Consider the following 17,980-nt stretch of genomic DNA (forward strand, 5'->3'; position numbering starts at 1 on the left):
AATTTAGCACGGCCAATCCCCCCTAACCTACACATCATTGGGAGGAAGCTCCAATGCTCGATAAAAGGTACCTGGATGAGGTGGGGGTGACCTGCGAGGCCCCAGACTGGGCTCTGGATTGGAATAGAACCGAGAGCATTTTATTTCTTCTCTTCTTCTTCCAGTGCAGACGCAATGGGCTGAATGGCCTTAATATCTGCTGTAAGTCCGAGTCCGCAGTGTCCTCACTGCTCCTTACGAAAACGCTTTCAATGAAACACCCGGGGTGCCTGAGCCCATTCAGGGCGCTATAGAAATTCACCATGTTGTTGTAACAGGGGAGATTGGAAAAAGGGGGACCGTCTCGTTGCCCCCTCCAAGAGTGTGGGATGCAAAATGAGGAAAGGGTGCTGTGTGTTGTGTGTTGTGGGGGGGGGGGGGATTTTTAATGGGGAGGGGACGGCCCAGTGTATTATCGCTACACTATTAATAGAAACATAGAACAGTACAGCACAGTATGTAATGAGGAAAGGGTGCTGTGTGTTGTGTGTTGTTGGTGGGGGGGGGATTTTTAATGGGGAGGGGACGGCCCAGTGTATTATCGCTACACTATTAATAGAAACATAGAACATTACAGCACAGTACAGGCCCTTCGGCCCTCAATGTTGTGCCGAGCTGTGTCCGAACCCACGATCAGTCTATCCCACTCCCTATCATTCTGGAGTGCTCCATGTGCCTATCCAATAACCGCTCAGAGAGAACGAGGATGAATAAAACATCTGGATTAGGAAGATTTACCCAATGAGATTTTTATTCCTGTCCGAGCAGCAAGAGAAGATTTATTAATATCGAATCATTGCGAGCGATCAGATTTAATAAAATGTAGAGAACAGCAACGGGAATTGGGATGAGGAGGTGTCCGTCCGTGGGTCGAATGCTGCACTGCCGTGCCGTTTATTGCACCAGACTCCGTTCCGGCGCTAGTCGAATGCAGATACAAAGAGGCTGGACTGAGTCAGACGTAAGCGCTCTTCCCGTAGTTACTGGTGTTGTCCAGCTCCGAGTTTATTTTCCTGGAGACCGCCCCCGGCGTCGATCGGGCTGCCCGGTAAGTGTACGCGTAACTCCTGGAAACGCAGGACAGAGAGTCAGCAACGCCGCCCACTGTTGGGAACACAGGCCCCGCGCCCACGGCATCAGGGGGCTTCACCTCACTGGTACCACCTCCGGGGAGCTGGAGAGGGTTCAGGGAAAGGGCAGTGTCCAGAGAGAGAGCAATGTCTAACGGTCAGTGTCTGGGGAACGGTCAGTGTCTGGGGAACGGTCAGTGTCTGGGGGAACGGTCAGTGTCTGGGGAACGGTCAGTGTCTGGGGGAACGGTCAGTGTCGGGGGAACGGTCAGTGTCTGGGGGAACGGTCAGTGTCTAGGGGAACGGTCAGTGTCTGGGGAACGGTCAGTGTCTGGGGGAACGGTCAGTGTCTAGGGGAACGGTCAGTGTCTGGGGGAACGGTCAGTGTCGGGGGAACGGTCAGTGTCTGGGGAACGGTCAGTGACTGGGGAACGGTCAGTGTCTGGGGGAACGGTCAGTGTCTAGGGGACAGTCACTGACTGGGGGACGGTCACTGACTAGGGAACGGTCAGTGTCTGGGGGAACGGTCAGTGTCTGGGGGGACGGTGAGTGGGAGACGGTCAGTGGGGAACGGTCAGTGACTGGGGGATAGTCAGTGTCTGGGGGAACGGTCAGTGTCTGGGGAATAGTCAGTAACTGGGGGAGAGTCAGTGTCTGGGGGAACGGTCAGTGTCTGGGGAACGGTCAGTGTCTGGGGAACGGTCAGTGTCTGGGGGAACGGTCAGTGTCTGGGGGAATGGTCAGTGGGGAACGGTCAGTGTCTGGGGGAACGGTCAGTGGGGAACGGTCAGTGACTGGGGATAGTCAGTAACTGGGGGAGAGTCAGTGTCTGGGGGAACGGTCAGTGTCTGGGGAACGGTCAGTGTCTGGGGAACGGTCAGTGTCTGGGGGAACGGTCAGTGTCTGGGGGAATGGTCAGTGGGGAACGGTCAGTGTCTGGGGGAACGGTCAGTGGGGAACGGTCAGTGTCGGGGGGACGGTCAGTGTCGGGGGAACGGCCAGTGTCGGGGGGACGGTCAGTGTCTGGGGGATGGTCAGTGGGGAACGGTCAGTGTCGGGGGACGGTCAGTGTTGGGGGGGACGGTCAGTGGGGAACGGTCAGTGGGGAATGGTCAGTGTCTGGGGGACGGTCAGTGGGGAACGGTTAGTGTCTGGGGGACGGTCAGTGTCGGGGGGACGGTCAGTGGGGAACGGTCAGTGTCTGGGGGACGGTCAGTGTCGGGGGGGACGGTCAGTGGGGAACGGTCAGTGTCGGGGGGGACGGTCAGTGGGGAACGGTCAGTGGGGAACGGTCAGTGTTGGGGGAACGGTCAGTGGGGGACGGTCAGTGTCGGGGGAACGGTCAGTGGGGAACGGTCAGTGTCGGGGGGGACGGTCAGTGGGGAACGGTCAGTGTCAGGGGGACGGTCAGTGGGGGACGGTCAGTGGGGAACGGTCAGTGTCGGGGGGACGGTCAGTTGGGAACGGTCAGTGGGGAACGGTCAGTGTCGGGGGGATGGTCAGTGTCGGGGGGACGGTCAGTGTCGGGGGAACGGTCTGTGTCGGGGGAACGGTCAGTGTCGGGGGGACGGTCAGTGGGGAACGGTCAGTGTCGGGGGAACGGTCAGTGTCTGGGGAACGGTCAGTGTCGGGGGGACGGTCAGTGTCGGGGGGAACGGTCTGTGTCTGGGGGACGGTCAGTGTCGGGGGAACGGTCAGTGGGGAACGGTCAGTGGGGAACGGTCTGTGTCGGGGGAACGGTCAGTGTCTGGGGAACGGTCAGTGTCTGGGGGAACGGTCAGTGTCTGGGGGATGGTCAGTGGGGAACGGTCAGTGTCTGGGGAACGGTCAGTGTCTGGGGGACGGTCAGTGGGGAACGGTCAGTGTCTGGGGAACGGTCAGTGTCTGGGGGACGGTCAGTGGGGAACGGTCAGTGTCGGGGGGACGGTCAGTGTCGGGGGGACGGTCAGTGGGGAACGGTCAGTGTCTGGGGGAACGGTCAGTGGGGAACGGTCAGTGTCGGGGGGACGGTCAGTGTCGGGGGGATGGTCAGTGTCTGGGGGACGGTCAGTGGGGAACGGTCAGTGTCGGGGGAACGGTCAGTGGGGGACGGTCAGTGTCGGGGGGACGGTCAGTGGGAACGGTCAGTGGGGAACGGTCAGTGGGGAACGGTCAGTGTCTGGGGGACGGTCAGTGGGGAACGGTCAATGTCTGGGGGACGGTCAGTGGGGAACGGTCAGTGGGGAATGGTCAGTGTTGGGGAACGGTCAGTGGGGAACGGTCAGTGTCTGGGGGAACGGTCAGTGTCTGGGGGGACGGTCAGTGTCTGGGGGGACGGTCAGTGGGGAACGGTCAGTGTCGGGGGAACGGTCAGTGTCGGGGGGACAGTCAGTGGGGGACGGTCAGTGGGGAACGGTCAATGTCTGGGGGACGGTCAGTGGGGAACGGTCAGTGGGGAACGGTCAGTGTTGGGGGAACGGTCAGTGGGGAACGGTCAGTGTCTGGGGGAACGGTCAGTGTCTGGGGGGACGGTCAGTGTCTGGGGGGACGGTCAGTGGGGAACGGTCAGTGTCGGGGGAACGGTCAGTGTCGGGGGGACGGTCAGTGGGGAACGGTCAGTGTCGGGGGAACGGTCAGTGTCGGGGGGACAGTCAGTGGGGGACGGTCAGTGTCTGGGGGAACGGTCAGTGTCTGGGGAGACGGTCAGTGTCTGGGGGGACGGTCAGTGTCTGGGGGACGGTCAGTGGGGAACGGTCAGTGGGGAACGGTCAGTGTCTGGGGGAACGATCAGTGTCTGAGGGGACGGTCAGTGTCGGGGGAACGGTCAGTGGGGAACGGTCAGTGGGGAACGGTCAGTGGGGAACGGTCAGTGTCGGGGGGACAGTCAGTGGGGGACGGTCAGTATCTGGGGGAACGGTCAGTGTCTGGGGGGACGGTCAGTGTCGGGGGGACAGTCAGTGGGGGACGGTCAGTGTCTGGGGGAACGGTCAGTGTCGGGGGGACGGTCAGTGTCGGGGGAACGGTCAGTGGGGAACGGTCAGTGTTGGGGGAACGGTCAGTGGGGAACGGTCAGTGTCGGGGGGACGGTCAGTGTCGGGGGAACGGTCAGTGGGGAACGGTCAGTGTTGGGGGAACGGTCAGTGTCGGGGGAACGGTCAGTGGGGAACGGTCAGTGTCTGGGGGACGGTCAGTGGGGAACGGTCAGTGTTGGGGGAACGGTCAGTGGGGAACGGTCAGTGTCGGGGGAACGGTCAGTGGGGAACGGTCAGTGTTGGGGGGACGGTCAGTGGGGAACGGCCAGTGTCGGGGGGACGGTCAGTGTCGGGGGAACGGTCAGTGGGGAACGGTCAGTGTTGGGGGGACGGTCAGTGGGGAACGGCCAGTGTTGGGGGGACGGTCAGTGTCTGGGGGGACGGTCAGTGTCGGGGGGACGGTCAGTGGGGAACGGTCAGTGTCGGGGGGACGGTCAGTGTCGGGGGGACAGTCCAGTGGGGGACGGTCAGTGTCTGGGGGAACGGTCAGTGTCTGGGGGGACGGTCAGTGTCTGGGGGACGGTCAGTGTCTGGGGGACGGTCAGTGGGGAACGGTCAGTGGGGAACGGTCAGTGTCTGGGGGAACGATCAGTGTCTGGGGGACGGTCAGTGTCGGGGGAACGGTCAGTGGGGAACGGTCAGTGGGGAACGGTCAGTGTCGGGGGGACAGTCAGTGGGGGACGCTCAGTATCTGGGGGAACGGTCAGTGTCTGGGGGGACGGTCAGTGTCGGGGGGACAGTCAGTGGGGGACGGTCAGTGTCTGGGGAACGGTCAGTGTCGGGGGGACGGTCAGTGTCGGGGGAACGGTCAGTGGGGAACGGTCAGTGTTGGGGGAACGGTCAGTGGGGAACGGTCAGTGTCGGGGGGACGGTCAGTGTCGGGGGAACGGTCAGTGGGGAACGGTCAGTGTTGGGGGAACGGTCAGTGTCGGGGGAACGGTCAGTGGGGAACGGTCAGTGTCTGGGGACGGTCAGTGGGGAACGGTCAGTGTTGGGGGAACGGTCAGTGGGGAACGGTCAGTGTCGGGGGGACGGTCAGTGTCGGGGGAACGGTCAGTGGGGAACGGTCAGTGTTGGGGGGACGGTCAGTGGGGAACGGCCAGTGTCGGGGGGACGGTCAGTGTCGGGGGAACGGTCAGTGGGGAACGGTCAGTGTTGGGGGGACGGTCAGTGGGGAACGGCCAGTGTTGGGGGGACGGTCAGTGGGGAACGGTCAGTGTCGGGGGGACGGTCAGTGTCGGGGGAACGGTCAGTGGGGAACGGTCAGTGTTGGGGGGACGGTCAGTGGGGAACGGCCAGTGTCGGGGGGACGGTCAGTGGGGAACGGTCAGTGGGGAACGGTCAGTGTCTGGGGGATTGGGAGGACGGGATGTTAGTCTCACACCGCACCATAGAGACCCTTCGGCCCATTGTGGACACATTAGAAAGACCTGATCACCCACTAATGCCATTCTGGCCACCCTTGGCCCAGTGCCCCCCCCCCAGGCAGTGCCTTCCACCTCCCCTCCCCCAACCCCAGGCAGTGCCTTCCACCTCCCCCCCCACCCCCAGGCAGTGCCTTCCAGTCACCCCCCCCTCCCCCCCCCTCCAGGCAGTGCCTTCCCCCCCTCCCGCCCAGGCAGTGCCTTCCAGACCTGTTTGGGGACAATGAAACCACTCACACTTGTTAACAGAGAAGGGAATAGAGAAACTGCACAAGGAAAGTTCATGGATTCGCAGAGGGTGGGTTTTCATAAAAGAGGGCAGGATCTGGCCAATGTAGGCTGCTCACAGAGGAGGGGGACGGGGGGGGTGCTATTAATAATGGGGAGGGTCAACACCCAACACGTTCCCTCCTGGGTGTTCAGTCGGAATAACAAACTCACGGATGACCAGAGATATCAGGAGAAGGAAAAGTTTGAAAAGTTCAAGGTGAGTAAATTTGTGGAGATGTGAGTGAGGTCTAGAAAGTGCAGGGTGGGGGCTGGGGGGGAGAGGGGAGCAATAGGTGGGAGGACATTGGGTAGAGTGTTGGATTTGCCATCATTCTCCCTGAAAGTTGGCACCCAGGTTGTTAAGAAGGCGGACGGTGTGTTAGCTTTTATTGGGAGAGGGATTGAATTTCGGAGCCGTGAGGTCATGTTACAACTGTACAGAACTCTGGTGCGGCCGCACTTGGAGTATTGCGTACAGTTCTGGTCGCCGCATTATAAGAAAGATGTGGAGGCGTTGGAAAGGGTGCAGAGGAGGTTTACCAGGATGTTGCCTGGTATGGTGGGAAGGTCTTATGAGGAAAGGCTGAGGGACTTGAGGTTATTTTCATTAGAGAGAAGAAGGTTACGAGGTGACCTAATTGAGGCATAGAAGATGATCAGAGGGTTAGATAGGGTGGACAGTGAGAGCCTTTTTCCTCGGATGGTGATGGCTAACACGAGGGGACACAGCTTTAAATTAAGGGGTGATAATTATAGGACAGATGTCAGAGGTAGGTTCTTTATTCAGAGGGTAGTAAGGGTGTGGAATGCCCTGCCTGAAGCAGTTGTGGACTCGCCAACTTTAAGGGCGTTCAAATGGTCAGTGGCTAGGCATATGGATAAGATTGGAATAGTTTAGGTTAGAGGGTCATTAGATTGGTTCCACTGGTCGGGGCCACACCGAGGGCCGGAGGGCCTGGACTGCGCTGGGATGTTCTATGACTTTACCCACGGGAATGATGGTCTGGGATTCAGGGACAGAGAGAGTGTGAGGATCCTGAACACATGGACGTAGGGAAGGATAAGGGAGGTGTGGGCAGCCTGGGAAGGTACGGGTGACTTGTGTCCTGGGCTGCTGTGGGAGGAGATTACAGGGACCCTGACCCAGATTTCAATCCCACCCTGGCCACAGAGGGAGGGGGGTGTCAGACGATTGGAGAATGTGGTTCTGCCAATTAAGGGGTGGGGAGATAAACCCGGGGAGATTGAGAGCAGTGAGTCTCACGTCGGGGAGCTACTGGAGGAACCTCTGAAGGGGCAGTGCCTGTCTCCGCTCGATCAGAGACGGTCAGTGCAGGAAGTCACGGCTAACCGGTTAGATTTGAGGAGGAGAGCAGGAGTGTAGATAAGGGGAACACAGTTGATGTAGTTTATGTAGATATCAGTAAGATCTTCGACAGGTAGTTAAATGGCAGATGGAATTGAAAAGGGAGCTGATACACTGGGAAGGAAATAATCTGACCTGGGGGTGGCAGGGGGGAGGGGGGAATATTCAATAAAATGTAGGGATGTGAAGAGATTCCGTGGATCAAAGGGACCTTGTTCACCTACAGGTCTCTGAACTGGTCGGACAATGGAGCGTTTTTTATCGATGGGGGAATAGATCCCCCAAAGCAGCGAGGTCACGTATAGAATTCTGGTGATAGCTGGAGTACTGTCTGCTGTTCATTTTATAAAACCCCGAAACTAATCCCAATTTCCCGCATTGTCCCCATATCCCTCTGTACCCATCTTACTCACGGAACTGTCTGAATGCTTCTTAAAGGAGAAAATTATACCCACCTCTACTACTAAGAACATAAGAAATAGGAGCAGGAGTCGGCCATCTAGCCCTTCGAGCCTGCCCCGCCATTCAATAAGATCATGGCTGATCTGATAGTGGATCAGTTCCACTTTCCCGCTTTCTCCCCTTAATTCCCCTGTCTATCAGAAACCTATCTACCCGTGACTTCAATATATTCAGCGAGGCAGCCTCCACCACTTCAACGGGCAGAGAATTCCAGAGACTCACCACCCTTTGAGTGAAGACTCCCATTAGCATTTGGAAAAGATATTGACCATCTCGCTGATCTGTACCCCGCAGAGATCTCTCGGGATCCCCACCTGTTCAGGTCCAAAGCTTTGGAAGAGGGACAGGAATGTGCCTGTGGGAGGGTGAGCTGTGAGGAGGATACAGAGATGATCCAGTGGGATCTGGACAGGCTGAGTGTGTGTGTGTGAGGGGGGGTGGGGGACATGCACGGCAGACGCAGCAACCTCTGGGTAAGTGTGAGGCGATCCACTTTGGCAGAGGGAATAGGACGACAGGTCACTTGTTATTATCCGACCGGGATTAAATTGGGAGAGAGGAGGGAGCTCAGAGAGACCTTGGAGCTCTCGTGCATCTGGGGTGGGGATGGGGGAGGGTTACGGATGGGGGCGGAGGGGGGGATCTGGGGTGGGGATAGAGGGGGGGATCTGGGGTGGGGACAGAGGGGGGGGATCTGGGGTGGGGACAGAGGGGGGGATCTGGGGTGGGGATAGAGGGGGGGATCTGGGGTGGGGACAGAGGGGGGGATCTGGGGTGGGGACAGAGGGGGGGGATCTGGGGTGGGGACAGAGGGGGATCTGGGGTGGGGACAGAGGGGGGATCTGGGGTGGGGACAGAGGGGGGGGATCTGGGGTGGGGACAGAGGGGGGGATCTGGGGTGGGGATAGAGGGGGGGATCTGGGGTGGGGACAGAGGGGGGGGATCTGGGGTGGGGACAGAGGGGGGGATCTGGGGTGGGGACAGAGGGGGATCTGGGGTGGGGACAGAGGGGGGATCTGGGGTGGGGACAGAGGGGGGGGATCTGGGGTGGGGACAGAGGGGGGGATCTGGGGTGGGGATAGAGGGGGGGATCTGGGGTGGGGACAGAGGGGGGGGATCTGGGGTGGGGACAGAGGGGGGGGATCTGGGGTGGGGATAGAGGGGGGATCTGGGGTGGGGACAGAGGGGGGGGATCTGGGGTGGGGACAGAGGGGGGGATCTGGGGTGGGGATAGAGGGGGGATCTGGGGTGGGGACAGAGGGGGGGGATCTGGGGTGGGAACAGAGGGGGGGGATCTGGGGTGGGGACAGAGGGGGGGGATCTGGGGTGGGAACAGAGGGGGGGGATCTGGGGTGGGAACAGAGGGGGGGGATCTGGGGTGGGGACAGAGGGGGGGATCTGGGGTGGGGACAGAGGGGGGATCTGGGGTGGGGACAGAGGGGGGGATCTGGGGTGGGGACAGAGGGGGGGGATCTGGGGTGGGGATAGAGGGGGGGATCTGGGGTGGGGACAGAGGGGAGGATCTGGGGTGGGGATAGTGGGGGGATCGGTGGGAACGGAAAGGGGGGGTTCGAGGGTGGGGATGGAGAGAGGATCTGTGTGGAGACAGGGAGGTCTGGGGTGGGGACAGAAGGGGGTCTGGGGTGGGGACAGAAGTTAGGGGTGGGGAGGTGAGTGGGGGGTACACGGTGAGCAGTAAGGGGTGTCCAAGGTGAGGAGAGTGGAGGGTAAGGGAGGGACGGTGGGGCAGGATAGTGAGGGGGGGGTGTAGGGAGTCCTGTCGCTGTAACACTGTGGGGTTCGACCCCGGAAAACTCACCCAGGGGCTCTGGTGGCTCCGCTGGCTGATTTACAAGTGAGGCACAGGCAGATCCCACCAATCAGCTCCAGGGATCCACCAGCCCAGCCAATGTAGAGACCAGGGCCAAGTTCATACCTGGAAGGAGAGAGAGGGAGATTACCGACATAACCAGATTACCGACATAACCAGATTACTAACCAGATTACCGACATAACCAGATTACCGACATAACCAGATTACTAACCAGATTATTGACACAACCAGATTACCACAGTAAACAGATTAGTAATCAGATTACCATTGTAACCAGATTACTAACCATATTACCAACATAACCGGGGAGGGAGGTTCAGAAGTGATGTTAGGGGTAAGTTTTTCACTCAGAGGGTGGTGAGTGAATGGAATCGGCTGCCGTCAGTGGTGGTGGAGGCGAACTCGCTGGGGTCTTTTAAAAGACTTCTGGATGAGTGGGTTTAATGAGATTGAGGGTTATAGATAGGTCTGTAGGTTGGTGGGTGATGATGTGATCGGCGCAACTTGTGGGCCGAAGGGCCTGTTTGTGCTGTAGTGTTCTATGTTCTATGTTCTATAACACAGTAAATCAGGTTACTAACCAGATTACCAATCTAACCAGATTACCTCAGTAAACAGGTTAATAACCAGATTAGCATTGTGACCAGACCACTAACCAGATAACACAGTGACCAAATTACTAACCAGAGTACAACAGTAACCTGATTACTAACCAGATTATCATTGTAACCAAATCACTAATTAGATTACCACACTAACCATGTTACTAGCCAGATAACCTCAGTAACCCAATGACTAACCAGATTACCATTGTAACCAGATCACTAAGCAGATAACCTCAGTAACTGAACACTAACCAGATTAACATTGTAACCAGATTACGAACCAGATTACTTCAGTAAACAGATTACTAACTAGATTGCCACTGCAACCAGATTAACATAGAAACCAGATTACTAACCATATTACCATGGTAATCAGATTACTAACCAGGTTAACATTGTGACCAGATCACTAACAGATTACCATGGTAACCAGATTACTAACCATATTACCTCAGTAACCTCAATACTAACCAGATTACTGTTGTAAATAGATCACTAACCAGGTTACCAGTGTAACCAGATTACTAAACAGATTACCACCGTCTAACCCGCACCGTCTGCACCTACGCTGTCACTCACACACACTCCTGTTAAACTGTGTGTCCCCCACACTGTCACTCACACACACTCCTGTTAAACTGTGTGTCCCCACACTGTCACTCACACACACTCCTGTTAAACTGTGTGTCCCCCACACTGTCACTCACACACACTCCTGTTAAACTGTATCCCCCACACTGTCACTCACACACACTCCTGTTAAACTGTGTCCCCCCCACACTGTCACTCACACACACTCCTGTTAAACTGTGTCCCCCACACTGTCACTCACACACACTCCTGTTAAACTGTGTGTCCCCCACACTGTCACTCACACACACTCCTGTTAAACTGTGTCCCCCACACTGTCACTCACACACACTCCTGTTAAACTGTGTCCCCCACACTGTCACATAAGAACATAAGAAATAGGAGCAGGAGTTGGCCATCTAGCCCTTCGAGCCTGCCCCGCCATTCAATAAGATCATGGCTGATCTGTCGTGGCTCAGTTCCACTTTCCCGCCCTCTCCCCATAACCCTTAATCCCCTCTCCGATCAAAAACCCATCAACTCGCGTCTTAAAAATATTTAGCGAGGCAGCCTCCACCACTTCAACGGGCAGAGAATTCCAGAGATTCACCACCCTTTGAGTGAAGAAGTTCCTCCTCAACTCTGATCTAAACTGTGCCCCCCTTTATCTTGAGGCTGTGCGCCCTAGTCCTACTGTCTTTTTTGAGCGGGAAGAGTCTCTCCACCTCTATCCTATCCATCCCATTCATCATCTTATACGTCTCAATGAGATCTCCCCTCATTCTTCTAAACTCTAACGAGTACAAGCCCAGTTTATTCAGCCTCTCCTCATAGCTCAACCCCCTCAACTCCGGTATCAGCCTAGTAAACCTCCTCTGCACTCCCTCCAAGGCCAAAATATCTTTGCGCAGGTGCGGCGCCCAAAACTGCACACAGTACTCCAGCTGCGGCCTCACCAATGCCCTATACAGCCGCAGCAAGACCTCCCTACTTTTATATTCAATCCCCCTCGCTATGAAGGCCAGCATCCCATTCGCCTTCCTGACCACCTGCTGCACCTGCAGGCTGGGTTTTTGCGACTCATGCACAAGGACCCCGAGGTCCCTCTGCACCGTCGCCTGCTGCAGTTTTTCGCCATGTAAGTAATAGTCCTTCCTACCATTCTTCCTACCAAAGTGGACCACCTCGCACTTGCCAACATTAAATTCCATTTGCCAGCTCCTGGCCCATTCGCCCAGCCTATCTAGATCCTTCTGCAGACTCTCCACACCCTCCGCACAATTTGCCGTTCCACCAATCTTGGTGTCATCAGCAAATTTCGACACTCTACACTCGGTTCCCTCCTCCAGATCATCTATATAAATGGTAAAAAGCTGAGACCCCAGCACTGACCCCTGGGGCACCCCACTAGTCACCAACCGCCAATCCGAATAGCACCCGTTGACCCCCACTCTCTGCCTCCTATTTGACAGCCAATCCTCTATCCACGCTAACACCCTACCCCCAACTCCATGCCCCTCGACCTTCTGCAATAGCCTCTTGTGAGGTACTTTGTCAAACGCTTTCTGAAAATCTAGAAAGACCACATCCACCGGCTCTCCTCTATCCACCGCCCTAGACACATCCTCACACACACTCCTGTTAAACTGTGTCCCCCACACTGTCACTCACACACACTCCTGTTAAACTGTGTCCCCCACACTGTCACTCACACACACTCCTGTTAAACTGTGTGTCCCCACACTGTCACTCACACACACTCCTGTTAAACTGTGTCCCCCACACTGTCACTCACACACACTCCTGTTAAACTGTGTGTCCCCCACACTGTCACTCACACACACTCCTGTTAAACTGTGTCCCCCACACTGTCACTCACACACACTCCTGCTAAACTGTGTCCCCACGTTAAACTGTGTGTCCCCCACACTGTCACTCACACACACTCCTGTTAAACTGTGTGTCCCCCACACTGTCACTCACACACACTCCTGTTAAACTGTGTGTCCCCCACACTGTCACTCACACACACTCCTGTTAAACTGTGTCCCCACACTGTCACTCACACACACTCCTGTTAAACTGTGTGTCCCCCACACTGTCACTCACACACACTTCCTGTTAAACTGTGTGTCCCCCACACTGTCACTCACACACACTCCTGTTAAACTGTGCCCCCACACTGTCACTCACACACACTCCTGTTAAACTGTGTGTCCCCCACACTGTCACTCACACACACTCCTGTTAAACTGTGTGTCCCCCACACTGTCACTCACACACACTCCTGTTAAACTGTGTGTCCCCCACACTGTCACTCACACACACTCCTGTTAAACTGTGTCCCCACACTGTCACTCACACACACTCCTGTTAAACTGTGTGTCCCCCACACTGTCACTCACACACACTCCTGTTAAACTGTGTGTCCCCCACACTGTCACTCACACACTGTCCCCCACACTGTCACTCACACACACTCCTGTTAAACTGTGTGTCCCCCACACTGTCACTCACACACACTCCTGTTAAACTGTGTGTCCCCCACACTGTCACTCACACACACTCCTGTTAAACTGTGTCCCCCACACTGTCACTCACACACACTCCTGTTAAACTGTGTCCCCACACTGTCACTCACACACACTCCTGTTAAACTGTGTCCCCACACTGTCACTCACACACACTCCTGTTAAACTGTGTCCCCCACACTGTCACTCACACACACTCCTGTTAAACTGTGTCCCCCACACTGTCACTCACACACACTCCTGTTAAACTGTGTCCCCCACACTGTCACTCACACACACTCCTGTTAAACTGTGTCCCCCACACTGTCACTCACACACACTTCTGTTAAACTGTGTGTCCCCCACACTGTCACTCACACACACTCCTGTTAAACTGTGTGTCCCCCACACTGTCACTCACACACACTCCTGTTAAACTGTGTGTCCCCCACACTGTCACTCACACACACTCCTGTTAAACTGTGTGTCCCCCACACTGTCACTCACACACACTCCTGTTAAACTGTGTCCCCCACACTGTCACTCACACACACTCCTGTTAAACTGTGTCCCCACACTGTCACTCACACACACTCCTGTTAAACTGTGTGTCCCCCACACTGTCACTCACACACACTTCTGTTAAACTGTGTGTCCCCCACACTGTCACTCACACACACTCCTGTTAAACTGTGTCCCCACACTGTCACTCACACACACTCCTGTTAAACTGTGTGTCCCCCACACTGTCACTCACACACACTCCTGTTAAACTGTGTGTCCCCCACACTGTCACTCACACACACTTCTGTTAAACTGTGTGTCCCCCACACTGTCACTCACACACACTCCTGTTAAACTGTGTCCCCCACACTGTCACTCACACACACTCCTGTTAAACTGTGTCCCCACACTGTCACTCACACACACTCCTGTTAAACTGTGTCCCCCACACTGTCACTCACACACACTCCTGTTAAACTGTGTCCCCCACACTGTCACTCACACACACTCCTGTTAAACTGTGTCCCCCACACTGTCACTCACACACACTTCTGTTAAACTGTGTGTCCCCCACACTGTCACTCACACACACTCCTGTTAAACTGTGTGTCCCCCACACTGTCACTCACACACACTCCTGTTAAACTGTGTCCCCACACTGTCACTCACACACACTTCTGTTAAACTGTGTGTCCCCCACACTGTCACTCACACACACTCCTGTTAAACTGTGTCCCCACACTGTCACTCACACACACTCCTGTTAAACTGTGTGTCCCCCACACTGTCACTCACACACACTTCTGTTAAACTGTGTGTCCCCCACACTGTCACTCACACACACTCCTGTTAAACTGTGTCCCCACACTGTCACTCACACACACTCCTGTTAAACTGTGTGTCCCCCACACTGTCACTCACACACACTTCTGTTAAACTGTGTGTCCCCCACACTGTCACTCACACACACTCCTGTTAAACTGTGTCCCCACACTGTCACTCACACACACTCCTGTTAAACTGTGTGTCCCCCACACTGTCACTCACACACACTCCTGTTAAACTGTGTGTCCCCCACACTGTCACTCACACACACTCCTGTTAAACTGTGTGTCCCCCACACTGTCACTCACACACACTTCTGTTAAACTGTGTGTCCCCCACACTGTCACTCACACACACTCCTGTTAAACTGTGTCCCCCACACTGTCACTCACACACACTCCTGTTAAACTGTGTGTCCCCCACACTGTCACTCACACACACTCCTGTTAAACTGTGTGTCCCCCACACTGTCACTCACACACACTCCTGTTAAACTGTGTCCCCCACACTGTCACTCAGACACACTCCTGCTAAACTGTGTCCCCCACACTGTCACTCACACACACTCCTGTTAAACTGTGTCCCCCACACTGTCACTCACACACACTTCTGTTAAACTGTGTGTCCCCCACACTGTCACTCACACACACTCCTGTTAAACTGTGTGTCCCCCACACTGTCACTCACACACACTCCTGTTAAACTGTGTGTCCCCCACACTGTCACTCACACACACTCCTGTTAAACTGTGTCCCCACACTGTCACTCACACACACTCCTGTTAAACTGTGTGTCCCCCACACTGTCACTCACACACACTCCTGTTAAACTGTGTGTCCCCCACACTGTCACTCACACACACTTCTGTTAAACTGTGTGTCCCCCACACTGTCACTCACACACACTCCTGTTAAACTGTGTCCCCACACTGTCACTCACACACACTCCTGTTAAACTGTGTGTCCCCCACACTGTCACTCACACACACTCCTGTTAAACTGTGTGTCCCCCACACTGTCACTCACACACACTTCTGTTAAACTGTGTGTCCCCCACACTGTCACTCACACACACTCCTGTTAAACTGTGTGTCCCCCACACTGTCACTCACACACACTCCTGTTAAACTGTGTGTCCCCCACACTGTCACTCACACACACTTCTGTTAAACTGTGTGTCCCCCACACTGTCACTCACACACACTCCTGTTAAACTGTGTGTCCCCCACACTGTCACTCACACACACTCCTGTTAAACTGTGTGTCCCCCACACTGTCACTCACACACACTTCTGTTAAACTGTGTGTCCCCCACACTGTCACACACACACTCTTGTTAAACTGTGTCCCCACACTGTCACTCACACACACTCCTGTTAAACTGTGTCCCCCCACACTGTCACTCACACACACTTCTGTTAAACTGTGTGTCCCCCACACTGTCACTCACACACACTTCTGTTAAACTGTGTGTCCCCCACACTGTCACTCACACACACTCCTGTTAAACTGTGTGTCCCCCACACTGTCACTCACACACACTCCTGTTAAACTGTGTCCCCACACTGTCACTCACACACACTCCTGTTAAACTGTGTGTCCCCCACACTGTCACTCACACACACTCCTGTTAAACTGTGTGTCCCCCACACTGTCACTCACACACACTCCTGTTAAACTGTGTGTCCCCCACACTGTCACTCACACACACTTCTGTTAAACTGTGTGTCCCCCACACTGTCACTCACACACACTCCTGTTAAACTGTGTCCCCACACTGTCACTCACACACACTCCTGTTAAACTGTGTCCCCCACACTGTCACTCACACACACTCCTGTTAAACTGTGTGTCCCCCACACTGTCACTCACACACACTCCTGTTAAACTGTGTGTCCCCCACACTGTCACTCACACACACTTCTGTTAAACTGTGTGTCCCCCACACTGTCACTCACACACACTCCTGTTAAACTGTGTCCCCACACTGTCACTCACACACACTCCTGTTAAACTGTGTCCCCACACTGTCACTCACACACACTCCTGTTAAACTGTGTGTCCCCCACACTGTCACTCACACACACTTCTGTTAAACTGTGTGTCCCCCACACTGTCACTCACACACACTCCTGTTAAACTGTGTGTCCCCCACACTGTCAGTCACACACACTCCTGTTAAACTGTGTGTCCCCCACACTGTCACTCACACACACTCCTGTTAAACTGTGTGTCCCCCACACTGTCACTCACACACACTCCTGTTAAACTGTGTCCCCCACACTGTCACTCAGTGTGAATATTTTGCCACAGTCAGTTCTCCTGTCTCTCTCGAAGACAGCGTGATATATTTGGCTGATTCTGATCAGGAGGAATCTTGTCCTGCTGTCAGACTGTATCTGCGACCTCGCTGATCAAACCACTCTCGCAGCAACCTGTAACTTACTTTGTCCCGGGGTAGAGTGGGTCGTAAAACTGCACCGTGATATTGTATGCGTACCAGGAGACAGGAACCATCGCACACAGTGCTGTGGGAGAGACAGGCAGAAGCATCAAACATTGACACAGACTGCAGAGAGTGAGAGCCGAGTGTTCACACTCACCGACTCACACTCGCCGGCTCACACTCGCCGGCTCACACTCGCCGGCTCACATTCGCCGGCTCACACTCGCCGGCTCACTCTCCCCGACTCACTCTCCCCGACTCACACTCCCCGACTCACTCTCCCCGACTCACTCTCCCCGACTCACACTCCCCGACTCACACTCCCCGACTCACACTCACCGGCTCACACTCCCCGACTCACTCTCCCCGACTCACTCTCCCCGACTCACACTCGCCGACTCACTCTCCCCGACTCACTCTCCCCGACTCACACTCCCCGACTCACACTCCCCGACTCACTCTCCCCGACTCACACTCCCCGACTCACTCTCCCCGACTCACACTCCCCGACTCACTCTCCCCGACTCACACTCCCCGACTCACTCTCCCCGACTCACACTCCCCGACTCACTCTCCCCGACTCACACTCCCCGACTCACTCTCCCCGACTCACACTCCCCGACTCACACTCCCCGACTCACTCTCCCCGACTCACACTCCCCGACTCACTCTCCCCGACTCACTCTCCCCGACTCACTCTCCCCGACTCACTCTCCCCGACTCACACTCCCCGACTCACACTCCCCGACTCACACTCCCCGACTCACTCTCCCCGACTCACACTCCCCGACTCACACTCCCCGACTCACTCTCCCCGACTCACTCTCCCCGACTCACACTCCCCGACTCACACTCCCCGACTCACTCTCCCCGACTCACACTCCCCGACTCACTCTCCCCGACTCACACTCCCCGACTCACACTCCCCGGCTCACTCTCCCCGACTCACTCTCCCCGGCTCACACTCCCCGACTCACTCTCCCCGACTCACTCTCCCCGACTCACTCTCCCCGACTCACACTCCCCGACTCACTCTCCCCGACTC

At 55.8% G+C, this 17,980-nt stretch overlaps 1 protein-coding gene across 1 annotated transcript in view; it reads right to left on the reverse strand.

Moving 5' to 3' along the window:
* Positions 1–912: 912 nt before the first annotated feature.
* Positions 913–17,980, reverse strand: part of LOC145339390 (claudin-15-like) — a 38,694-nt gene continuing 21,626 nt past the window's right edge. Inside the window, exons 3-5 of the mRNA XM_080183837.1 lie at positions 16,936–17,017; positions 9,462–9,578; positions 913–1,106 (exon numbers count right to left, since the gene is read on the reverse strand). Of these exons, the coding sequence (XP_080039963.1) occupies positions 995–1,106; positions 9,462–9,578; positions 16,936–17,017 (311 nt within the window). The 3' untranslated portion in view covers positions 913–994. The remainder of the gene's footprint in view (positions 1,107–9,461; positions 9,579–16,935; positions 17,018–17,980) is intronic.

Source organism: Carcharhinus amblyrhynchos, unplaced genomic scaffold (genome assembly GCF_965287045.1).
Source record: "Carcharhinus amblyrhynchos unplaced genomic scaffold, sCarAmb.v2.hapA scaffold_438, whole genome shotgun sequence".
NCBI classification, from domain to species: domain Eukaryota; kingdom Metazoa; phylum Chordata; class Chondrichthyes; order Carcharhiniformes; family Carcharhinidae; genus Carcharhinus; species Carcharhinus amblyrhynchos.